The sequence below is a fragment of the Acinonyx jubatus genome, chromosome B1 (genome assembly GCF_027475565.1).
Source record: "Acinonyx jubatus isolate Ajub_Pintada_27869175 chromosome B1, VMU_Ajub_asm_v1.0, whole genome shotgun sequence".
NCBI classification, from domain to species: domain Eukaryota; kingdom Metazoa; phylum Chordata; class Mammalia; order Carnivora; family Felidae; genus Acinonyx; species Acinonyx jubatus.
The window spans coordinates 47,567,417-47,593,201 of record NC_069382.1 but is presented as its reverse complement, the minus strand read 5'-3'; the positions used below and the strand labels follow the sequence as shown (position 1 = coordinate 47,593,201).

Below are 25,785 nucleotides of genomic sequence, written 5' to 3'. Positions count from 1 at the left end.
TACTTTATATGCAGTGTGCTTTTGATGAACTTTATGATTTACTCCATGGGAAACAGAATTTCAAGATGACGTTGTGTCAGGCTAAGAGCAAGGATGGACATTGCCCAGAGAGGCTAGATATGGAGCTGGACAGAGTAACTGATGACTCCTAGGGATACAGGAGTAGAATGAGCACTTTTATTTCTGTGTGGAATGACTGCCTCACATTAGTGTTCGAAATGTGTTTTCTTAGATTCTCTGTTTGTCCGCTTGGCCACCATTACTCACAGGGCCTAACTAATGGGCAAAGTTGTTCACATCATCCTTGTGATCCAGTTTTCATGGAAGTACAAAAATCATATTACAAACCCTCCAGTCAGTCCCGAGTTGACATCCCCAGCCACTTTCCTTTTTCTCTCGCATACAAAGCCAACACTCCCCCTGCACAAAGCACCCCACAACCGGGTACCAGACAACTAGAGGCTGTCCCTATGCCCACAGCCTGCCCAAATTACTCAGACTCTCCGATCCTAAACTGCTTATCCTGGCCTGCCTTGTCTCTTCTGCAGAAATTCCGGTAAATACCCTGAGTCCTGCTTTCTCCTTTGCCGTTTCTGTCCCATGGCTGGCACTGGTGCTTCCCCATGTGGCCCCGCATGGCAACTGTGGTTTTTATTTCTAGGGATCTGTGGGTATAAACTTCTTCCTTCACGACAATCATTCTCATGTCTGCATGTCTTGCCATACCCAATTAAAACACATTCTGGGTACAACTTTTAGAACAGTTAGATGTAAGCATTTCTTTTCCCCAAAGTGTAATTATGGAAAGCTGGGTGTGCATCAATGTTAGGAGCCAGAAAGCTAGATTTTGGGGAGCTTCCCAGCATTTAAACTCCTTTCAAATATTTTGGGAATGTTCCCACCTTGAAGGTGGTGGAGCCCACTTTCCACAAGGAGCCCGAAATGCCAGATTCCTGCGTCCTCAACCTTCCTTGCCCCTAGTTCATGGGCACATGCTTAGTCACATGCATCTGTGCTGACCTTTGTGCTGGGAGCCGGTGCCACAAAGGAGCAGGGATAGAGGAGAACTAATTCCGGCAGCAGCAGGAGTGCCTGGCTTCCAGGGACAGCAGCGACAGCGGTAACAGTGACAGACGTTGGAAGGTTTTGCATCCGGTTCTACAGCAGCAGGCCCACCATGCAGGTAATGGCTTGTGATGCGGGCTCTGGTCTGGCTGATGTCTCCCTTGTTCTCACCTGTGCCCTAAGCGGGTTCTCTGGCTTCCCAAGTGCTTCTGTGAACTCCCCATTGTCCTTTAGTAAAACCGTTTTCTGCTTAAATCATTCATAGGTTTTCACTGCTTGTCACCAAGAACCCTAGTTGGTATAAGCTATGATTACACACACACACCTCAGTATGAAAGTACATATGGCGAAATATTAAGATTTGTCATTATAGATAGTGAGAACAATGAGTTTAATGAATTTATGAACTTGTATTTTGATAATGAATTATCAATAATGAATTAATGACTTTGTCTTTGATGCCTTAATTTTCCTCGAAAGATAACACTAGCAATCACATGCATAGGTGTAAACATATATATTTGTATACATACATATCACATATATATCATATATTATTTCACAACTCTAAGTCCTTTATTTCTACTAACTCGTTTACTCCTCACAATAGGCCTGTGAGGTAGGTACCAGTATTCACATCCTTGTTTTACATACAAAGAAATTGAGGCACAGAAAGCTCTAGAGACCTATCTAAAACTACAAAGCTTTTTTAAAAGTGTAGTTGACATAGAATCTTATATTTGACTCTGGGTTTACAGCATAATGATTTGACAATCACATATATTACAAAATCCTCACCACGATAGGTGTAATTACCATCTGTCACCGTACAAAGTTGTTATGAAATTATTGACTATATGGCCCTGTGCTGTACTTTTCATCCCTCTGACTTACTTATTTTATGACTAGAAGTTTGTACCTCTTAATCCCCCTCATCTATTTTGCCTATCTCCCACCCTCACCCCTCTGTCAACCACCAATTTGTTCTCTGTATGTATGAGTCTGTTTCTCTTTGTTTTCTGTTTGTTTGTTCATCTGTCTTGTGTTTTAGATTCCACATATAAGTGAAATCATACGGTGCCTGGCTTTCTCTGTCTGGCTTGTTTCACTTAGCATAATACCCTCTAGGTCTATCCCTGTTGTCACAGATGGCAAGACTTCATTCTTCTTTATGGCTGCATGATATTCCATTGTATGTGTATATCACATCTTCTTTATCTATTTATCCACTGATGGACACTTGGGTTATTTCCATAATTTGGTTATTGTAAATAATGCTCCTATAAACTTAAGAGTGCATGTATCTTCTTAAATTATGTTTTCATTTTCTTCCAGTAAATACAAAGAAGTAGAATTGCTGGGTTGTCAGGTATTTCTAGGTTTAATTTTTTGAGGAAACTCTATACTGTTTCCCACAGTGGCTGCACCAATTTACATTTCAACCAACAGCGCAAGAGAGTTCCTTTTTTTTCACATTCTCATCAACACTTGCTATTTCTTATCTTTTTTATTTTGGCCACCCTGACTGATAATCTCATTTTTGTTTTGATTTGTGTTTCCCTGATGGTTAGTGATGCTGAGCATCTTTTCGTGTGTCTATTAGCCATCTGTATGTCTTCTTTGAAAATGTTTCTATTCAGTTCCTCTGCATGTTTTTTTTAAATGTTTATTTATTTTTGAGACAGAGAGAGACAGAGCATGAACGGGGGAGGGTCAGAGAGAGAGGGAGACAGAATCTGAAGCAGGCTCCAGGCTCTGAGCTGTCAGCACAGAGCCCGACGCGGGGCTCGAACTCACGGACCATGAGATCATGACCTGAACCAAAGTCAGACGCTCAACCGACTGAGCCACCCAGGTGTCCTGGATGTTTTTTAATCAGGTTTTTTTTGTTGTTGTTTATTTATTTTTTGAGAGAGAGAGAGAGAGAGAGAGAGGGCAGGGGAGGGGCAGAGAGAGAGGGAGAGAGAAAATCCCAAGCAGGCTCCACACTGTCAGCACAGAGCCCAGTGTGGGGCTCAATCTCATGAACCGTGAGATCACGACCTGAGCCAAAGTCAAGAGTCGGACGCTTAACTGACTGAGCCATCCAGGTGCCCCAGGTTTTTTATTTTATTTTATTTTGCCATTAAGTTGGTACATTAAGTTGGTAACTCATGTTCCACGTATATCTTGGATCCTCTTATCAGATATATCATTTGCAAATATCTTCCTCATTCAGCAGGTTGCCTTTTCATTTTGTTAATGGTTTCCTTCACCGTTCAAAAAAACCACACAGCTTTTAGAGAGCAAAGCCAGAAATCAAACCCTGGCGGTCGTGCTCGGGGCCCTTTGCTTTTAACAAAATAAAGGACACAAGGTAACAAGCAGCTTGAGGGGGAGGCAGACCTCCAAGAGTGATGTTGGGGTCCAAGATGAGCTTACTTATGGACTGAGGGAAAGGATCAGGCCAGAGGAGAGGTGAAAGTATGAGGAAGCCTGGGGTATTTAATAGACGAGGATCCTATCAAGACCACCGTGCAGGGAGGAGGGATAACACTCATGGTGCGAGAAGGAGGCAAGGGGTCTACAGTTTGGAGGATGACCTTGCTTCTCTGGGAAACTGAAGGCAAGGTCACCAGCAAGGAGGCTGAGGAGGTGACAGGCAAGCTGCAGCCAGACCAGGTGGCAGCATGGGTGACCTGTGGTCCTGCAGACAGCTGCCTGAGGGGAGAGGGGTTTTCCTCCAGGGGAGAAGGGGAAGGAGAGACCCATAGGCCGGCTGACTGAGGGCTCTGTTTTCAGTCCTATTCTACTTGAAATTCTACGGCTCTCTTGACACACAGACCCAGGACCCTGGAGATTCCCCACCTGTGGGTGACGTCAGGGGGTCCAGGCGGTGATCCCGGCGCACGGGGTCCTTCAGAGCAAAGAAAGAAGCATCTTCATAACTGGACAGAAGGAAAGCAAATCTGTTGTCTGTCCCCACTGGACACAGACTGAATAGTCACAGGCTCCTCCTCCCCTCGAGAGAGGGTGTGTGTGTGTGTGTGTGTGAGAAAGAGAGAGAGAGAGAGAGAAAGAGAGGAGAATGAGAGCACGAGTCTGTTTGCTTGCCAAGCCAGCCGTCCCTCCTGTGGACTGGCTTGGCTTTTACCTGCAGAAGCCCTTGTGCCGGGCTCTCCGTGTCGCCCTCTCCTATAGCACCTGCGAGGCCTCTCGGGCTGCCTGAGCTGGGAGCCCCAGGCAACGACCTGCCTGCAGAACTTGTCCAGCCCTCCCTAGAAAGGCCCCTTGACTCTCAGAATCAGGTTGCCCTCCGCCAAGGGATGTCCACCCCCAGCATCTGTTTGCCCACGAGATGAAACCACCCAGCTCTGCTCTGTGCCCGCCTTTCTGTCTTGGGGGGACTTTTGACCAGGACGACTTCCAAGCCAGGCTGGTTCTGCGTTCTTTCAAAGGACTTTCTTCCTCTGTGGCCACGGGTAAGGAGGGTGCCCCCCAAAGCACCTCTGGGGGTGGTGGGTGTGGGGACATTGTTGGGGTGGGGTCGAGGGGATTCTAGCAGATTCGCTGCTTCTGGGTACTTTAGGAGGAGAGTATGTCTGACCACTAGAAGCCGCCTGCCCCTAGAAAAACGTTGGTCTTCTGGCTGTCTCTGCTAGAGCTGCTCAGAGCCCAGTGATGGTCAACCCCTTCCTCGGAGGGTAGCTGAGTCTCGGGAGTTAGTGGCTGTACTATATAATATCTGCTTCTGTGTCTTGATGACTACTGCTCCTTCGTTTGTCACTTATTTATTCGTGAAGTAAATATTCTATATCTTTTAGTGAAGGCTAATAGACATCGATGGTATTCACTGACTTGGAAGGTAGCAAGTTCTTCATTGCTGAGGTTTTACGGAGGCTGGAATTTGTGAGAGAAGCTTCCCACATCAGCTGATGTGCTAATCCAGATGACCTTTAAGATTCCACCTGACCTTGAGATGCGAAGCTTCTGTGGTTGATCAATTTATTGAGCAGAGCAGATATACAAGCTAGAAATATGCTCTCTCTCCCCTAAGTGCCTGGAATGAAATTACTTGGAAGAAGGAACAGTATCATTTCCTCTAAGCGAGGGGCTTTCTTTGGGGGTAGTGACAGTTGGGAGAGAGCTGGGATTCTTGTGGTGGGGGAGATGAGGGGATGCTGGATGGCAGAGAGGGGCTGTCGGGATCTAAGCAGGCTTTCTGGAGAAGGTGATACTTGTGAAAAGAATAGAATACGGCCTGGTGGGTGGGAAGCTGAAAATCAGCTGCAGTAGGAAGATGGACAAAGAGGCGAGCCCAAATCACCTTGACTTCATGGGACCAGGACTCAGGAGGTGGGCATGGGCATAGGGGGTCGTCTGGACACCCTCATGTGTCAGCAACAGTAGTGCGGATGTTGGTGTCTGAGCCCTTTCCATACACAATTTCTTTTGTGTAGATTTCCCCGTGCACCTTTTACCCAGACCCACCTTATAAACAGGGACATCACCCCACAACCACCCCCTCCTTCCCCAAACCTGCCAATCCAGCCAGTTAAAGGATCAAAGAATCCAGGGCTCTTTCTCTTTTAATATCTTTCTTAGGTGGAAGGTAACTCTAATTACTGTCAATTACCTGGGATAATTTCCCCTTTGGTTTCCAGTGACAAATTAATGAGATTATTTTTGTGGGCCAATTACAAAGGACGCAAATGTAAGGCATCTTGTAGGAATATATCCTCTAGAATCGATTGACTTCTATTTGCACATCTTCCATAGGGTCCAGCACATCTCTGGTTGGTTCCTTATATGATGCAATTTCAGCATGCCTGGATTTCCATTTCTTTTTCTCCTATTGTCAGAAAAATCTTTTATTTAGTGCACTGGATTGAAAGGTGAAACGGGTCATAGCTTTGGGATTTTTGGCCATGATATGGGTTGGAAGGGGGAATGAGTGAGTCTGCATACAGAGGAAACTCCTAGAACCCTGGATCCAGGTGAACCAGAATTTGAGGTGGGACATCTTTCCTTCTCACCACCCATCTGCCACTGACCTTTACCACATTATGGTTTAGAAGTTGGAGACTCGAGGGGCTCCGGGGTGGCTCACTGGGTTAAACGCCTGACTCTTCACCTTGGCTCAGATCATTATCTTACAGATGAACCATGAGAGTTCATTAGGGATTTGAGCCCCATGTTGGGCTCCATGCTGATGGTGTGGAGCCTGCTTGGGACTCTCTCTCTTCCTCACCCTCTCTCTGCCCCTCCCTTGCTCACTCTCTCTCTCTTTCAAAATAAATAAATAAATAAACTTAAAAAAAAAAAATAGAAGCTGAAGACCCGAGTTTGAGTCCCGACTATATTGATTTTGAACTATACATCCTTGAGAAAATCTTTTCTGAATATCAATATTCTTTTAGTTCCATAAAAAAAGATAATAAAATCTCTTCCCCTTACCCTCCAAGGCCCAAATGAAGGAAAAGTATGAAAGTGCCTCGTAAACCTTAAAACTACACAAGCTTTGTAGATTGTTCTTAGAAAGATCTAGGCATTAACATCAAAGGGGACCCTGACATCCTCTTTCCCTGTTGCCTTTCCCCTTTGCCCTGCCCTGTTTTCTCATAGCTAACTGAAAACAAAGCAGTGAATCTTCATGGCTATGTCCTGGTGGAGAAAAACAATTTAATTTTATAGCTCCTCTGCATTTTAAAACAAGCAAATAAAACTTCTAGATGGTGGAGATGGTGTCAGGTAATAATTTGTCGCTGACATTCCAGGTCCATTAGGGAGGCACGGGATACGTAAGAATATGAAGACATCCGGGGTGGAAGAGGAAAGAGAGAAAAGGAACCAGAAAAGGAGTGCTGTGATTGTCAGGTTTTGAATGAGCGTAGATAGACCGAAAAACTCACCTGTTCTGCCGTTCCCCGGATGTTCATGACATCTGTCTTAGTTGGGCAATGCCAGGCTCTCTAAAATCAACTCAAGTCAACTCAAGCATCTCTAGTCTCTCAGATGCTTACCTGACATCAGACTCAGGGAAGAACTTCCCAGTGTGAGGAGTTGTAAAAAGCTCAGAAGGAACACTCTGGGGACTTGGGACCTCTCTGCATGGCTTTGAAGCCAATGGGACTAAATGAACAAAGTCATGCCTCACAGCAGGGGTGGATGAGCAGAGGAGAGTCTACAACTTTTCTTCCATCCTTTCTTCTCTAATATGTCCTCCTCAGGGCTATACGTTCTCAATTCTTTGCCCCTACCGCCTGGCACACTGTTGTGTGTGGAAGAGGAAGTGGAAAGGTGAATGGGTAAAGAAAAGACTGAAGAATCAGATTATGGGAACAAGTGTCTTATGTCATCTTGCTCCCTAAACTAAGCCATAAGCCTGGGTCTCCCTCACAGATTCTTCCCGAGCTCTCTTCCACTCCTGGGCACTATTCATGGTGACCTTATATACCTGGAACCCACAGGCAAACCCCTGTTACAAGGGCTGCGCTTGGGGCTGAGATAACAGGCAAATGAGACACAGTCCCCATCCACAAGGAGCTCACGGTAGTGACTTCTGCTTCTATTCCAAAGCACCTGACACCTTTTTTTTTTTTTAAATGTTTATTTTATTCTTGAGAGAGAGAGAGAATGAGTGGGGCAGGGGCAGGGAGAGAAGGAAACACAGAATGTGAAGCAGGCTCCAGGCTCTGAGCTGTCAGCACAGAGCCCGATGTGGGGCTCCAACTCACAAACCGTGAGATCATGACCTGAGCCGAAGTCGGACGCTTAACCGACTGAGCCACCCAGGCGCCCTGCCACTGTCTACTTTTGTCTCAACTTTGGAGCCCATGCGAGGAGTTCAGTGCTACGATTTATTTCCTGTTCTCTCTTTTATCTCAACCCTAAGGTGATTCCCATGAACACGGCTGATTTTGGGGGGATGAATTTTGAGTATTTATTACCAGTTTTTTTCCCAAGTATTTCTTTTTTAATTGTTGCAAAATATACATAATTTACTGTTTTAACCATTTTTAAGTGTATAGATCAGTGGCATCAAGTACATTCACAGTGCTGTGCAGCCATCACCACGGTCCATCTCCAGAACTTTGCATCTTCCCCAACTGAAAGTCTGTCCCCATTAAACACTAACTCTCCCCTCCCCCCTCTTCCCAGCCCCTGGTGGCAGTCCCCATTCTGACTCTATGAATTTGATTACTCTAGGTAGTCAGATCATTGCATCATACAATATTTGTCCTAAGGCCGTTTGGCTTATGTCACTTAGCACACTGTCTTCAGGGTTCTTCTCTGTCCATAGACGTGTCAGATTTTTTTTTCCTTTTTAAGGTTAAGTAATATGGCACTGTATGTGCACACCACACTTGTTTATCTATTTGTCCACATCCGTATTGCTTCCAGCTTTTTTCACAGTTGACTTTGACAACTTGCACTCCATTCAGATGGAAGAATGGAGTCTTTAATCGACACCTACTTGAGGGATGAGAGCAGCTCCCCCCACACCCCGCCAAGAGTTGTGGGGGAGGGCATGTAAAACACCCAGCAGATGTCACTACCCAATTAAAAATACTTTATAATATTTAGTAGCTAATACATCCTTATGGTAGGAAATTTGGAAAATATAGCAACGTGTCAAAAAGAAGTAAAAATTGCCTCTAATTTCTGCACCCAGAGATAACACAGATGATGTGTATGTACAGAGAAAAAAAGACTAGAAAAGAGCAATTCAGTTGTCTGAGTCCCCTGGAGCTTCTATAACAAAAATCCCACAGACTGGTGGCATAAATAAACAAGGGACATTTATCTCTCGGAGTTCTGGAGGCTGGAAAGTCCAAGATCAAGGTGCTGGCAGATTTGGTGGCTGACAGGAGCCTGCTTCCTGGTTCAGAGATGATGCCTTCTCACTGAGTCCTCTCATGGCCGAGGGGAGAGGGAGAACTCTGCGATCTCTTTGCTAAGAACACTGATTCTATTCATGAGGGCTCCACCCTCGTGACCTAATCACCTCTCAAAGATCCCCCCGCCCCCACCTCCTAACACCATCACCCTGGGGGTTAGGGCTTCAAGCTATGAATTTAGTGGGGGAAGGGGACACAAACATTCAGTCTACAGCATTGGTAACAATAGCTTTCTCCGGAAATTAATTAGCTGTGCTTTCTTCTGCCTGGGTCTGCTGTAGGGAAGCCTCCAGGAGGCTGGCCTCTGTACCTGCAAGGGCCTGAGCCCCCAGACCCAGCTGCCGCAGTTCATCTGTGCCTCAGGAGCTATATATAGACACACAGGCTGGGGCAGGCATCACGCAAACATTATGCATGATGTGTAGCGAGATGTTAGTTCATGTATATATAAAGCTGCGCTCCCATTACAGAACTCCTAATAATTAGGCTCCAGAATTTGCGTTTGGACAGAAGCTGCTCCAGAAGGAGTCTGTGTTGGGGGAGGTATCTACGGAAGAAGCTTCCCATTTTCCCATTGACAGGATCCCTTGCTTCACCCCACTTGGATCGTGGAGCCCCCCACCCCTCCCCCTGTCCCACCAGGAGAGCTGTGCGCTGTTCTCTTGATACTCATTAGATGTTTCAGAGAAGCCACCTTCTGGGGGCTTCCAGCCTTTTCCACCTGCCTTCTGGGGTTTTTGAGGGGGGGGCAGGAAGGATCCAAGAACTGAGCGGGATAGGACTGCTAAGTGAGGAAACCTGGGGCAAGGGTGAATCGCAGTGTGGCATGAGGGTAAGGGTGGCTGGTGGTCAGGGGCCATATTCTCCTGAGGGAACAGGAGATAAATGTAATTGTCAATTTCTAATAAGTCTTTGAATTGAAACCCAAGAAAATCAATACAGGAGCACCTTCTCTGCCCAAACACATTCTGGAAAAGCAGATTATAATACATGTATTTCAGAACTGCCAGCACAGTGAAATTCAAATGAAACCCCTCCCACACGCTCTCTCCCTCCAAGCTGACACAAGCCATCAACGCGGGAGGCTGTGGGCTCTTCGTGTCCCCATGACCCCATGCCTCCACTTCTCCTACCCAGCCCCCTGCACTTCGCAGGCGCTGTGGTGGTCATGATCCCTCGTGCTCCCTCCCTGCACCCGTCCTGAGGGGTAGGCAGGCAGAGACTGTTCTATCCTTGCACCAGATAATCCCAGAGGGCTTGAGTGCCCTGCCCAAGTCCTGAGTCAGGAGAGTGGTGGCCAGGATTCAGAGCCACATTCGCGAACTCCAGGAGGGCAGGCAGGGTGGGGGGACAGGCTCGAGGAGAGGTGGGACATCAATGATGGAATCGCTGCTCCAAGAGTAGGGGCAGAGTCGCCTGGCAGATGAGAATGGAACACACATTCCATGGATGACCCAGGGGCTGAATTTTAAAATCCCTTTCACTCATGTTCTTTTTTCTTTTTAAATTGCAGTAAAATATACATGATATAAAATTTACCATTAGTGCCATTCAAAATGTTGTGTAGACATCACCGGTATCGAGTTCTAGAACATTCTCATCATCCCAAAGGGAAACCCCATGCCCGTTATCTGCACTGTGTCCCAAGGACACAGCTGGTGCCGGACAGAGTTGGCATTTGACACATGCAGACTGTGGCTGAACAGTAGACATCCTTATTTTGCCAATAAGAAGCGTGGTTAGAAGAAGAAGAAGAAGAAGAAGAAGAAGAAGAAGAAGAGGAAAGTGCTAATTTGAATATGTAAACTTTTTAGGGTAATATTGAATTTTTCCAGTAACAAACGTTTTAAATCACATACTATATATATTAACACATTAACTTAAAAATACAGCTTTTCCACAACTCCCTCTGTTGTGAAATATTTAACACTTCACTCACATCTTTGACATCAGGTCCTTCTTACCACTGGAATCATTTTTTTTTAACATTTATTTATTTATTTTGAGAGAGAGAAAGAGAGAGAGAGAGAGAGAGAGAGAGAGGGAATTCCAAACAGGCTCCACACTGTCAGCTCAGAGACTGATTCAGGGCTCGATCTCACAAACCTTGAGATCATGACCTAGCTGAAATCAAGAGTCAGATGCTTAACCAACTGAGCCATTCAGGTGCCCCTGAACCATGTTGTGAATCAGAGATCCACATTCTAGCCTATATTATTTTCCCTACAGTCTAAAGAGACTTGGCTATTTTTTATTAATAAAGGAAATGTTTATTTCTTTAATAACAGCTTTTTGAGATATAATTAACATATCATAAAATTCATCCTTTTAAAATGTACAGTTTGGGGGTGCCTGGGTGGCTCAGTGGGTTAAGCATCCCATCTTGATATTGGCTCAGGTCATGATCTCATGGTTGGTAAATTGAGCCCCATGTCGGACTCTGGGCTGACAGCCCGGAGCCTGCTTGGGATTCTCTCTCTACTGTCTTTCTGCCCCTCCTCTGCTCACGCGTGCACACTTGCACACGTGCTCTCTCAAAAATAAATAAATATTTAAAATATGCATTTTGGTGAATTACATTCGCAGAGCGGAACAACAGACATCGCTAAGTACTTGTAGAACATTTTGACCATCCCCCAAAGAAACCCTGTACCCTTAGCGGTCACTCCCTCTTCTCCTTTCCCCTCCAGCCCCCCACCAAAGCAGCTAATCTGCTCTCTGTGTCCACAGATGTACCCATTCTGGATATTTCATATACGTAGGGTCACATCACGCGTAGTTTTGTGTGTCTGGCGTCTTTCACTTCGCATGTTTCCAAGGTCCATCCATGCTGTAGAAGGTCAGCGCACCCTTCCATGGTACCAACATTCCACCCCTCGTGTATTTCTTTATCAGCTCGTCGGCATTTGGGTGCTTCCATTTTGGCTATGGTGAACAGCACCCGAGTTCTTCCACTGACCACCTCTTGCGGCGTGATTATCTCCATTTTACAGGTGCAACACTGAGGCCAGAGCAGTGGGGACTCCAATCCCATATTGTACCCACCCCCCCTCCATCCAGCGTGTCAGGGTTTCTCTCAGGCCAGAGTCGCTGGTTGATGCCAGAGAGAGAAGGTGTTAGATCCTCACTTAAGCCAGGGAGAGCCCAAGAGCCCTCTACTCGTGGGGAGGCCTGCGTGCTCACCTTTTACAGCTCTGTGAAGTGTGAGGAACCCAGGCACACACACCCGTGTCAGGGATGCACAGCCCTAAGCCCCCTTCTGTGACCTGCTCAGGTTCTATAGCGAGAAGGGCCGTGTGGTGTCCAGCAGAAGCTCTGCCGTGCCAGCAACTGGACCCTCTACTGGGGAAGCAGGTCTGAGCCTCAGCCCACAGCAAAGCCCTGGCCTGCCCTCCTTCTGATGTCCAGGGGAAACCAGACCCCATCCTCTGAAGCCATGGGCCCTTCCCGCTCTGCAGTCCTGTCCGCGATGAGGCTCGGTCTGTGGTGGCTCCTTCTGAGCCCAGCAGGTGAGTGGGTGTAATCACTACGACATCATGTCGCACCTGTAGGCTCCCGTGCCGCATGGAGGAGACTCCTGCAGGTGGGCTCCCGGCAGCTGCCAGCGCTGCAGGGGACTTGAGTAGCTCATCCCACAGCGGGAAGGTGGCGGGGCGCTCGAGGCTTTCATGCTGGGGGCTGTGGCACCTCGAGCCTCCCGGAGGTCAGCGTTCCTCATCTGCAAAATGCCCCTCGTTCTGCAAATTGCCCCAGGCTGCCGTGAGGACCACGTGAGATGCAAGTCTGGGACGAGCCCCTGGGATACAGTGGGCACTCAGTACACGGCAACTGCTGTTACTGATGTGCTTTTCTGGATTTCAGCGCAGCATTCTTGGCTTGCTCGGGCGGGGGAACCTTGAAGAGTGAGGCTGTGTGCAGAGCGCGGTGAAAACAAACACGAGCGATTCCATCCACAATTTTGGGACACTTTGCCTGGCTGATAAGAAGGAGCAAATGCCAGTGGTTGGAGCAAAAATGGGGGAGATGCCTGAAGTAGCAGAGGATTTTGTGGTTAGCATTAGCGGTTCATTGACTGGTGCGTGGGAATGAAAGGCTCGCTGTGATGGGTGAAGCCCTTCTGCCTGCAGCTCACTCCATGCCAACCAGGTGTCTCCCCCATATCGCTGTCCCTGGGGGCTCCTCAGTTCTAGGCTGCATGTTATCTGTAGGTCTGACTTCTCCATTCCTCCGTCTCTGCCTCCCTGTCCAGCACTTATTTCCATGCCTTCTTATCTAATAGTCACAGAGTAACTGACATTTCTTTAAGTTTGTTTATTTATCTTGAGGAGGCAGGGCAGAGAAGGAGAGAGACAGACAGACACAGAGAGAGAATCCCAAGCAGGCTCTGTGCTCTCAGTGCAAAGCCCAACGTGGGGCTCACTCCCGCAAAGTGGGAGATCATGACCTGAGCTGAAATCAAGAGTCAGGTTTAACCATCTGAGCCACCTGGGCGCCCCTTTGGGCTCCCAGCCATGTGCTGGTTGCTTTGTTAAGTTCTACTTTATTATGTTGAACCCTCAAAACAATGTTTTGAGCCCAGCTCTGGATAGAGTCCCCATTTTGCAGATGAGGAAACTGAGGTTCAGTGGTTCTGATTTGATGGGGGAGGGACCCAAGCACCCACCACCATGGACTCCTGGAGACCCCACTCTTCCTTTCTGTCCGCAGGGTCAGCACAGCGAGCCTCTCATACCCAAGCCGAGGACCGACTCTTCAAACACCTCTTTAGGGGCTACAACCGCTGGGCACGGCCAGTGCCCAACACCTCAGACGTGGTGATCGTGCGCTTTGGGCTGTCCATTGCCCAGCTCATCGATGTGGTGCGCCTGTCCCCCATACTCTCCCTCTTGGGATCAGCCCCCAGACCACAGGTCCCTTTCCCGGGGTCCTTCCTCCCTACCCCCCCACTCTCCCAGCCCCGTACCCCCTCTTGAGAGGGCAGTGATTGGCAGCAGTGGGTTTTCTAGGTGCCCTGCTTGTTCCACTGGACACAAAGTCAGAGGACCCAAGTGGCCCGTGTGATCTTGAAGAATCTGAGTAAGGGTGGCAGTATCGGGAGGGAATGGTAAATTGGGCTGGGCTTGGGGTGTCGCATAAGAGGTTCCTCTGGTGAGTAGGGGGCCTGCATCGTCCCACCCCACTCTACCCTGTTTTGGGGGACTGGTTCCATCACTGCCTGTTCTTATTCTCTCTACCGGTCAGGATGAGAAGAACCAAATGATGACCACCAACGTCTGGCTAAAGCAGGTGAGATTCTCTCCACTGGTTGGGGCGAGAATAAGGGAGGGAGCCCATGGACCCCAGACCCACCCAGGACTCTCTCACTCTCAGCGGGATTCTGAATTCATGTTTCACCCAAGAGTTACCACTTGGGACATACCCAAAGCCAGCCGATTGCAGAATGCTCCTCGTAGGGGCTGTGCTCTGAGACTCCAAGTCCAGTACCTGAGAATGTCACTTACAAGAACCCAGTCACCCCCTTTCTGGGAATGGGCATTTCCTACGTCCCGGCTATTGTTTGGAGATCAGTTTATTGAGTTGTCACTGAAAACCCAAAGGAGGTTTCATTCTGCCCCTTTTACAGCTGAGGAAAGCCTGAAGCTGAGTGCAACTCAGCTAGAAAAAGGGGGCCCAGGTGTGCTCAACTCGGAACCGCAGGCTCCTTCTGCGGGAGAATGCTGGGTGTTCCACGTCTATGCTGCCTAACAAACTACCCCGAAACTTAATGGCTCAAAGTAACAGTTGTCATATCTCATAGCTTTATGGCCAGGAGTTTGGGTGATGTCTTCTGCTTTGCGTGGCAACTACTGGTGATACTTGGTGCTGTTTAACCTGTGGTCTGCTCTGGAGGTTCTAAGAGCGCTTGACTCATGTCAATTCCTTAGGAGGAGTGTCTGGAAGGCTCGGGAAGGTTCTGGAAGCTGGGTCCACAGGGCCCTTCTTTCTCTTCAGGCATAGTCAGGGTGTCTCCATGAGTTCTCTCCCGCAGGGGAGTTGGACGCCTCACCTGGTGGTTCAGACACCCCAGAGCCAGGGTCCTCAGAGTCAGGAGATGAAGCTGCTGGCTTCTTATGGTCTGAAAACTGGCCTGCATCCATCCTGGAAAAGAATGTGTGACCCTTTTTGATGTACCGTCCTTGGGGGCAGAACTTGGGGGGCACAGGCTTTATTAGAGCCTGAATATATTCCTTTCCTCTTCACCCCCTCGCGCTCTGCCTGGCCCCTCCCCAGGCCCTGAAGTGGAGATGGTGAGAGCACATGAGAAAGAGGACCTAGCCTTCTGTCTACTTTCCCCCCATACTCCGTCTTTCTGCCCCATTGGTAACTTAACCATCTCCTATCTCAGAGGCTCGTACCCAGAAAACCACAACAATCAGAATTTTGATTGGCATTTCCATTTTGAGTCTTTTGAATGACTGCCTTACTTTCTGTAAGTGGCTAGTGGTGTCCTTCCTGCCTCCATAGGCCCTGGGGCGGTATGCTGGCCACTTAATTTATAGTTGAATGCTTAGGTTGGAGGTGTGGAGCAGGCCCCTCTGACAATGTTCACCTTGCAGCTGTCAGGGGCCACACAGCTCATCTTTACAGATGTGCACACTGAGGCCCAGAATAGTAAGAGACTTGGGAAGCCACATAGTCCTGAGTTCAGGGGGAGACCTAGAACCTGGGCTGCCGTAATTGTCCCCATGAGCCCGTCACGTTGGCTTCGGGGGCTGGGGTGGGAAGCAGAGGAAGGAGCACTGGAGCAGAAGTCAGGCCAACCAGCACCACCTCTGACCAGCCTCAGAACCTCACTTTCCTCATCTGTGAAATGGGGATAGTATAAACCGTTGCCTGCATCGGCAACCAATTGCCAATTAATATAACCCATTGGTGTAGATGCCCTCCATGTGTTGGTTGAACCCAAAAGCTAGACGGATGATGGTCTAGGGGCAAGGGGATAGGTTTCTGAAGATCAGTCCCTTTCAAAATTGTTCAACGCCCTGAGAAATCCTGACAATTTTACGAACGTTTCAACCTTTCTTATTTTGCAAGTCTGGCTCCTCTGAGCACCTCAGCCTTCCCCTACAAGTGAGCGGTCAATACCACAGCTAGGTCAGTGTCTTCCCAAGCGTGGTTTGGGTACCAACGGCAGTGTTTTGTGAGATGATTTTACTTGCCTCGCTAATCTTTTGGTAATAGTCGTGTATTTATATTCTAGTGGATGTTTTCAAATGCTCTTGGTTTTCTAGTTACGTCAGTGACATAAAATTTCAATATTTATGTAAGTTTAAAAACGGCGAACCAATTTAAAGGAAAATACTAAGCACATGATGAGACAGGTGGTGCACATATATTGGAAAAAATTATGAAAATGGGGCTTGGAAGTTTGAGGCTGGGGAACCACTGAGCTAGACCAGTGCTTTTCCGCTCATGCTCCTGCTTCCTGGAAATGCTTGTCTTTCCCTTCTCTCCTTCCTGGATCTCTACCCAGGTGGATGCTTTGTGTAAACGTCACATGACTATCCTTAGAGGGGAAAAGGCATCATTCATGAGACCCTTTCCCAGGGTGCATCACAGCGCTATTTTAGTGCAGATGTACAGAAGTAAAATGGCCCCTGGAATGAGGGCAGGCTTGGAGGCCAGGGGAGGCCAGGATTCAAGCACCCTCCATATTTCACTTTCCTCACCCTAACCCACAGGATTACTTGTGAAGATTAGAAAGAACCATCTAGAGGGCCTGTGACAAAAGTGGGTTTCTAAATGGTAGTAGTCATTATTTAATTATGATAAGCCCTTGGAGGCAAAGGACAGCCTTGTGTGTCGACCCCAGTCATCATCTGTTGGGGGTGGTTGTTTCCTTCAGGTCCAGAAGAGATCTGGGAAGCCCTCCCAGAGACAGGACCAGACAGCTTTAGAGGGAGGAGGCATTGTTTTCATTGCTCAGAGACACGTTTACTGAGCATTCACCAGGGGTGTGGTGCTAGGGAGCCAGAGTGAGAAACAGATGTCCCTGGCTTCATAAAACTCACAGAGGCATTCAATAAACCCATACGCAAATCCACATTGCTCACCACTATGATCATGCCAAAGAGGGAAATTTCAGAGAGCGGGTAATGCTAACCTGGTTTGGGGGGGAAAGATTCACTTGGACCAGCTGCTGGGAGCAAGGCTGCCCCCCCCGCCCCCCCCCCCCCCCCCCCAGGCATCCCCTTGCTGCTGGGACTCCCAGGGGGCGCTCTGAAGCACAGTCAGGAAGTCACTGCATAACCCTGGCAGGATGTGTTCACCTCTCTGGTCCTCAGTTTCCTTACCTGTTAAAATGGGGAAATACTGCCACGTGCTCAGCATTCCCTGCCCGGCTCTCCCGCTAAGGCTCTTCCCAGACAGAGGGTGTAAAAATACGTAAACTGTGGGGCGCTAATAAATGTTCCTACAAGTGAGTGAGGTGGCTCTCCAGGGTCTTCCTGCTAGGGAGGCAAAATGAGGACTAGGAGCGGGACTAGGGTGACCTATGGTCTTGGTGTGCTCGTACTAGAGTTGGGGCAAAGCTGGGGGATGCTGGACTTCCGATCCCCAGCTCAGAGCCTTGGCCCAGCCTCCCAGACCTTTCCCTTCTGTGGGGCTAGGAGAGGCGCTTGGGACGTTCCCGCCAGCTGCTGGGGCGTCCCCAGGCTGCCCTAGGTGTGCCCAGGTGGCTCCCTGGGCGGTGCCGGTGATGTGACCCCCTCCCCCCTCCCATGCACAGGAGTGGAATGATTACAAGCTGCACTGGAACCCGGCCGATTTCGGCAACATCACATCCCTCCGGGTCCCTTCCGAGATGATCTGGATCCCTGACATTGTCCTCTACAACAAGTAGGAAGCCAAGGATCACGGAGGCCCCTGGGAGGCCCCTGGGATGGGGGGCGGGTAAAGTGAGGCTCGGCTGGGTTGGACGTGGGCGGTACCTTCTTGTGTCCCTGCTTCCTTGCTTTCCTCTCAACTCCTGCTTTGCTCATCCTTACCCCCTTCCCCTTCCTCTCGGTTCCATTATTTCTTTCCTTGTGTTCTCGCACTCAGACACCCAAACTTACTGAGTGAGCATCCACTCTAAATCAGTGCACGGTGCTGTGCTGGGTGGTGGTGGGGGACACAGATTTGCCAACATTGAGTGGTATTTGCAACATGTGGCTGGTGCAGGCTCTGAAAACAGTGGCTAGGAGTTGGCGGTTTGCAGGCTGACAGTACTGTTGGAACAGGTAAGCAGCATCCCCCTGGGGGCGGGGTGGGGAACACCTTCCAGGGAGCAAACTCACTTGGTATGGGTACTTTTAAAAACTCGTATTATTGACAGTTGTCTTGTATTCAAGACCAAAAAGGAGCCATCTTTGAGCATAATGACCAGAAGCTAATAAAAGCCAAGGAGAGTCTAAAGACGGCACCAAGAACACCAACACAATTTTTTTTTTAGTGTTTTTAATTTTTATTTATTTCAAGAGATACAGAGAGAGGGAGCAGGGGAGGGGCAGAGGGAGAGAGAGAGAGAGAGAGAGAGGGAGAGAGAGAATCCCAAGCATGTTCCGCGCTGTCAGTGCAGAGCCCGATGTGGGGCTCGAACTCACCAAGGGTGAGATCATGACCCAAGCCGAAGTCAGATGCTCAGCTGACTGAGCCACCCAGGCATCTCCACAATTTTTTTTTAAAGAAGGTATAGAGATCTATACTTCCATTTGTGTGTTTGCTGTCAGGTAATTCTTGATTTAGAAATCAAAACTTAAGGGGCATCTAGGTGGCTCAGTTGGTTGAGTGTCCGACTTGGGCTCAGGTCATGATTTCACAGTTCGTGGGTTCGAGACCCCGTCAGGCTCTGTGCTGACAGCTCAGAGCCTGCAGCCTGCTTTGAATTCTGTGTCTCCCTCTCTCTCTGCCCCTCCCCCACTTGTGCTCTGTCTCTCTCTCTTTCAGAAATGAATACACGCTAAAAAAAAATTAAACAAAAACTGTTCTATAGAAATCAAAACATAAAAGCTGTTTGGCATTATGCTTCTCTAACAGTGTTTTCTAAAGTGGGGCTCTAAAGGGTGCTAGTTCTCAGAGATATAAATAGGTATGAAAAGTAGTCCTGTGGTCAAATAATTTTGGATAACATTGTATATCGTTAACTCTCCTGTCCTGGCCCCAGTCTTTTGGAAAATGTTGGGACAAGACAGCATTTTACATGTTAGAAGTTGCACAGCCAAGAAACCCATGTAGCCTAGGATTTCCCTGTTCATTTGGCCCGAATTTGGGAAAGGTATTTTTAAACAATAAAACAAAGGGAGACAGATCCACTTTTGGAGTCTTGGTGTCTTCAGATAGGTCAAAGGGGAATGACAATGATTCCTTTACACCACCCATCCCTGGTCAGACCCAAAGCCCTGAACATCTGTAAACACACATTCAGCATGGATTTCTGGAAGGTCTAACACTGCAGGTGCCTAGTGTTTGCTGTCACTGGACTCACGGACCCCTTTGTGCCCCAGAGCCGCCCCCTCCCACCCCCCCACCCCCCCCACCCCCCCTCCCCCGCCCCAAGCCAGCACCCAGGATCCTTCGTGTCGCTGTTTCTGGCAGAAGTCAGGAGCAAAATCCTACACCTGATGTTTGGGATTGCCAATAAAGCTTTGGCCAGTGTTACTTGATTATAACAGGAAAGTCTTTTGATAGGATGAAAGTTCAAACCAAATTCTTGCAGACATTCAAAGAAAGGGCTCCTCCATGGAGGCATTCCACTCCAGGCGAAACTGAAGGATCAAGGAAATTGCACTTTTCCTTCCTCAGAATGGGGCACATGTTGCCATCTAGTGGTAATTCTGCGTGGTGACAAAAAAATGCCTTAAAAAAAATTAAAGTTTGCCCTGATATTTGTTACTATCAAAGTTCCCGTTTCCAATCCCGTTTTTCCAGTCTGTGGTCTGGAATTTCTCCATGGGAAAGAAGGTTGTTTTCCCGTGTATTCTTCTGGTTCCCTTGCCTTAGAGGGAATTGGAAGGAGAAGGAAGGCTCCTTAAATGCTGGGGTGTGGAGCCCACCGCACCGCTTGCCCCCTCTACCCCCCAGGGAATCAGGGACTCAGGCTATCAGGAAGCCCCCAGCGAATGGTCACTGTTCTTCCAGTGTTCCCCGAGTCTTTGTGGGTCCTTGGATGCTTAGCCCCATGACACCACAAGCATCATCTCCCACCACCCCTTCTTTAAAAAAAATTTTTTTTAATGTTTATTTACTTTTGAGAGAGAGAGAGAGAGCGCGCGCACCAGCAGGGGAGGGGCAGAGAGAGAGGGAGACACAGAATCCGAAGCAGGCTCCAGGCTCTGAGCTGTCAGCACAGAGCCCGATGGGGGGGGGGGGGCCTCGAACCCACGGACCGTGAGATCATGAAAATCAGAAACGCAACCGACTGTGCCACCCAGGCGCCCCTTCTACCACCCCTTCTTATGCCCTGCCCCCCAAACCTGAGCACACACTGAGTTCTGTCTTTCCCCTCTTTTTCCTCTGTTCCCCGCCCAGGCTCTGCTGGTAGGCTCTTCACCCCATCTCTCTGCCAATCCCACTACTTTCAGGGTGACCCTGCTCACTTGGGGAGGTCCTCCCACCCCCACCTCCGCCCCCACCCCCAATGTGTCTTGGGGAACACTTGGACTGCCCTTGGAGTGCTGCTGCCAAACTGCCTCCCTTGTGGTGTAGGTGTGCAGGGCTGCCTCTGGTTTCCTCGAGGTTCCTGAAGGGCAGGCCCCTGTCCCACATCCCATCCCCCCACAGCTCCCGTGTGGCCCCTAGTGGATGAGGCCCAGGTAGAAACGCACAGTAAATGGATGGAGTCAAGGAGGTATCTCTCTACACCAGCAGAGGTGCTGGGTCTCTTCTGAGCAAGGAGCTAAGGATCCCAGGTGGAGAAGTCAAGACCCCAGATAAGGGCTTTGCTGACCATCTGCTGGGGGGAGGAAATATACATAATCACTCTAACATATTAAATGAATACCAGCAGGCAATGAGACTATACGCCCCATGGGTTTATAAACATGTAAAAAATTATATACACGATCTGTATGTCAATCAAACATACATGATGTACATAACATCAGAATGTTAATGTGGTTATTTTAAAATTTCTCTTTTTAGATGTTTACTTATCTCGAGAAAGAGAGTGCACGCATGTATGCGTGTGCTCTTGCACACTTGCAGGGGAGAGGCAGAGAGAGGGAAAGAGAGGGAGAGAGAGAATCCCACGAAGGCTCCATGCTGTCAGCTCAGAGCCCAACATGGGGCTCGATCTCAGGAACCGTGAGATCGTGACCTGAGCCAAGATCGAGAGTGGGACACTTAACCGACTGAGCCACCCAGGCATCCCTAAAATTCTTGGTATTTTCCTATATTCCTCAAAATTCCTACTTTTGTAATTAAAAAGATAGCGTTTGAAAGACACTCCTTTAGGTCGCTCTGAATATGCGCGGGAAGAGTCTCACAGGCTTGCGTAAATCCCCGCAACTTGGCCAGGTCCGGCTTTATTCTCGGGGTCCCCTGCTGTTGGCTGTCTGGAGCAGCCTGGCTTGGGCAGGCAGGCTGTGCCGGGTCCTCCAGCTCCTCTCCTGTCTCCAGTGCAGATGGGGAGTTTGCGGTGACCCACATGACCAAGGCTCACCTCTTCTCCACGGGCACTGTGCACTGGGTGCCCCCGGCCATCTACAAGAGCTCCTGCAGCATCGACGTCACCTTCTTCCCCTTCGACCAGCAGAACTGCAAGATGAAGTTTGGCTCCTGGACGTACGACAAGGCCAAGATCGACCTGGAGCAGACAGAGCAGACGGTGGACCTGAAGGACTACTGGGAGAGCGGCGAGTGGGCCATCATCAATGCCACGGGCACCTACAACACCAAGAAGTACGACTGCTGCGCCGAGATCTACCCCGATGTCACCTACTACTTCGTCATCCGGCGCCTGCCCCTCTTCTACACCATCAACCTCATCATCCCCTGCCTGCTCATCTCCTGCCTCACGGTGCTTGTCTTCTACCTGCCCTCCGACTGTGGCGAGAAGATCACGCTCTGCATCTCCGTGCTGCTCTCGCTCACCGTCTTCCTCCTGCTCATCACGGACATCATCCCCTCCACCTCCCTGGTCATCCCGCTCATCGGCGAGTACCTGCTCTTCACCATGATCTTCGTCACGCTCTCCATCGTCATCACGGTCTTTGTACTAAATGTCCACCACCGCTCCCCCCGCACCCACACTATGCCCCACTGGGTGCGGGTGGCCTTTCTGGGCTGTGTGCCCCGGTGGCTTCTGATGAACCGGCCTGTGCCCCCCCTGGAGCCCCGTGACCCCCCAGATCTGAAGCCCAGCTCCTCTCATTACTGGCTGGAGACCAACGTGGATACGGAGGAGAGAGAGGAGGAAAAGGAGGAGGAAGACAGATGGGGGTGGGCAGCTCACTTATCCCCCTCCATGGGTGTCCTCCGTGGCCATGGTGGTCTACATCAGGGGGTCTCAGGGCCCAGGGTGGAGGTCCAGTTGCAGGAGGGCGGGCTTCTGCTGTCACCTCGCATACAGAAGGCACTTGAAGGTGTGCACTATATTGCTGATCACCTGCGATCTGAGGATGCTGACTCTTCGGTGAGTGGGGGCCGGGAGAGGGGCTCTTCCCCTCGGTGATTCCACCAGCCTGGTAGGGAACCACCTTACCCCAAGGTGTCAGTTTGGGCCACCTGGTCTCCTTCATGAGGACCCACTTCCCTCAGTGTGGCCCTTGGGAGTCTGTACTAAACTGATAAAGAACTTTTGGCTAGCAGCTCTTAAGACACTAATTGGCAGGTGGCAGAACAGCAGCCAAGGATGCTCTGGTTAAGGCTCACTGGGGGACAGCAGGCCAGAGAAGGAGGGTCCTCAGATGCTGAAATTCCCCGTGCCATCCTCACGCCAGCCTTTATCACCATTACCCTATAGGTGGTGAGGCAAGGGGGCAGAGGGAGGTGGAGGGACTATCATCAGGAGACGATAAATCAGATAAATCAGGCTGCTGCTTTGTCAGCCTTCTTCCTCTGTCCTGATGGGTTTCCTCCCAGTTCTCTTTGTTTGTGGGCTCTGGGCATTTTGTGGAATTCACTATTCACCCACAAACCCTGAGGAACCTGGGTTGTACCAGGCGGGTTCCCCGTCTCGGTCCCTGCTGTGCCCAGTATTATTAGGTCAGCAGGCCACTGCTCAGAATCACAGATTTCTTATCAACCTAGGGAAGGATGAAAGGCCGGGAGGTTATTAGTGGGTGGCCTTGTTGAGTAGATAAGGAAAATTAATCATTAATCTAGGAGCAGGTAGGAATCCAGAACTGTTTGCTTGGTCTTTGAGCACAAATTCCACATAGCCCCGCCCCCCCATGGCCCCACCCCTTTCCCTGGGCCACACTACCCTTGCTTACCTCCTCCTCTCCAACTCCTGCAGTGGATGGGGGAATTGGGTGGGAGGTGATGTCAGGGCAGCAAAGTCTTCACCATTTTGTAACTGCTGAGTGTTGACTTTAAATCACTGTAGGCCCCTGAGAAGACCCATGCCCCTTGGTGGTTGTAGAACCTCTAGCCTCCCTTAGCTGGAACTTGAGAGTCTATGGGAAGGCTCTGGGGTGAGGTCACAGGGGTGGGATAGGACAGGGATCACTAGGAGAGGCTTGTTTGAGTCTTGAGACAACATTAGCTCCCCAAGTTCTCGGTGGGACCCCTGTTGCCCCCAGTGTCATCGCTACAGGGCTGTGAATGGGTGGGACACTTCCCCTCTCCCAAGGCCTGACCTCTGTCACAGTGAGTCCTTTTCTACCTGCAGGTGAAGGAAGACTGGAAGTATGTGGCCATGGTCATTGATAGGATATTCCTCTGGTTGTTTATCATCGTCTGCTTCCTGGGGACCATTGGTCTCTTTCTCCCTCCATTCCTGGCTGGAATGATCTGATTTCCTGTTCCTTGTTTTGGCCCAAAGGCGGCACTGCTTGACCATCTTTAACCGCTGTCCCCTCTAGAGAACACCTTTGGGGTCAACACCATCTGCCTGCAGGTGCCTCTCTGTGGAGTCCCTATACTGGCCTAATCATCAAAGACTCCTTGGGTCAATTCACTTGTTACTGTATTATGTGCTGAGAATCTGCTGGGCACAGAGCCCTGCTTTGGATGCTGACGAGCTAGGAAATAAGGAACTTGCTTTGAAGAAGATTACAATATGGTGGTGACGGTGCGAAGCCACATAAGATTCTCTAGCAGGGGCCAGGAAGACACTAACAGGAGGTCCAAGCAGAGTGATCCAGCGGGGAGAGGCACAGACCTCAAAGGATGGGTGCATGGGGAAGAGGGGAGAGGGTGCTTCTGGGGGTGGAAAGGCTGTGAACAGCACTTTGGATTCAGGAATGAGCACGAAGTGTCTAGGAGAACAGGAAGGCTGAGATGGGGCTCCGGGGTGGGAGCAGTGGGAGGAGGTTGGAAAGGCAGGTTAGGGTGTCTTTGAACCATGTAGAAAAACAAGTTCACAGTCTGATCCTGCAGGTCTAACAGTAGGATGGTAAAGACTCTTTCTGGAAGGAGAGAAAGGGGGAAGCGGGGCCACAGGTGGCGGTATAGGTTAGGGCCTCTAGGTGGTGGAGGGATGTGTGGTTGGATGCAGGTAGCTGGGCCATCCCACCTTCCTGGAAGCTCATTGGAACCCCTGGCTTCTCCTCACCTTTAGCCACACCCCCTGCTACAAACTGGCTCAGCACCAGCGGCCCCAAGACGTTTGGCAGCGCTGAGAGTCCCTGTCTTCGGGGGTGCCATCTGGCCTTGAATGCATATTAACAAACCAGGAAGCTATCCTGAGCCATTCTTGACTAACTCAAGTTCGCAGCTTGCTCCCCCCACCCCTCTACAGGGCACGTGGTGCTCGGCGCTCGGGACCTTTGCTCCCAGTGACTGACGGGAACGAGCTGGATCGCTCTGCACCTCGAGACTGCTGTGTAAAGGCAGAAGCTGCAGGCCTGCTTCCCTTTCCCAGCCTGGCCTCCTGGTCCTTCCCGAAGCCCCACAGTGGCTTCTGAGCTGCTCTGTGCAGCCATGGAACCCTCACACCTTGGGATCCGGCAATCTGCACCCCTCGGTCACGTGCTGGAACCTGGAAGAGCTCCTGCCCCAGGATCAGGCCTCACCCCTGCCTGTCCAGCCCCTGGAGGGCAGAACCTCAGCCGCTGACGGATGCAGACGGACACTGGGCTCTCCAGACAGCCTGGGCACCCCGGAGAGGAGGCCAAGCAGGGCGAACTTCCAGCTTCCCTTTGGGCTCTGGGGTACCCTCCTTCCAAACCCCCCACTCACCTCTCCCTGACAGACACAGAGGAAATCTGCAATGCCTCGGCCCAGCCCCCCACTCCTCAGTTCTTCCCAAGACTTGGTGACGCATCTGGTTTCTGGCTCCTCTTAGCTCCCGTGGGGGCAGCCTCCCAGCCTCCCTTCTCCTCCCTCCTGGCTCTCCCAGACCCGATCTCCTGTGCAGTGATGTTCCCTCATGCTAGCCCATCTCCCATCCACCTTGCATGTGAGTAAAGAGATGAAATATGAGGCTGAGGCCGCTGCTCTTTCAGCTGTGGGACCCCCTCCTCAGCATCCGCAGGACCACCCATGCCCCGCTGGAGCCCCAGCTGGGAGACTGTCATCGGTGGTCCTCGTGTGGCCCTGGAGGGGGCTGCCCTGGGTCCCCACTGGAAAGTCACCCTTCGGTCAGGTGCAGGGGTGAAGGGGCTGGAGCACGCACCTGACCCCATGCCCTGGCGTCACCATGCACCCCTCCGTGCTG

The 25,785-nt window shown here is 50.0% G+C and overlaps 1 protein-coding gene across 1 annotated transcript; it reads left to right on the top strand.

The window, feature by feature from the left end:
• Positions 1 to 1,054: 1,054 nt before the first annotated feature.
• Positions 1,055 to 25,550, top strand: CHRNA2 (cholinergic receptor nicotinic alpha 2 subunit). The gene is made up of 7 exons (XM_015070177.3): positions 1,055 to 1,183; positions 12,220 to 12,454; positions 13,653 to 13,804; positions 14,187 to 14,231; positions 17,713 to 17,822; positions 21,582 to 22,596; positions 23,797 to 25,550. The coding sequence occupies exons 2-7, from the start codon at positions 12,346 to 12,348 to the stop codon at positions 23,920 to 23,922; spliced, it is 1,557 nt and encodes a 518-aa protein (XP_014925663.2). The 5' UTR covers positions 1,055 to 1,183; positions 12,220 to 12,345; the 3' UTR covers positions 23,923 to 25,550.
• The last annotated feature ends 235 nt before the right edge of the window (positions 25,551 to 25,785 follow it).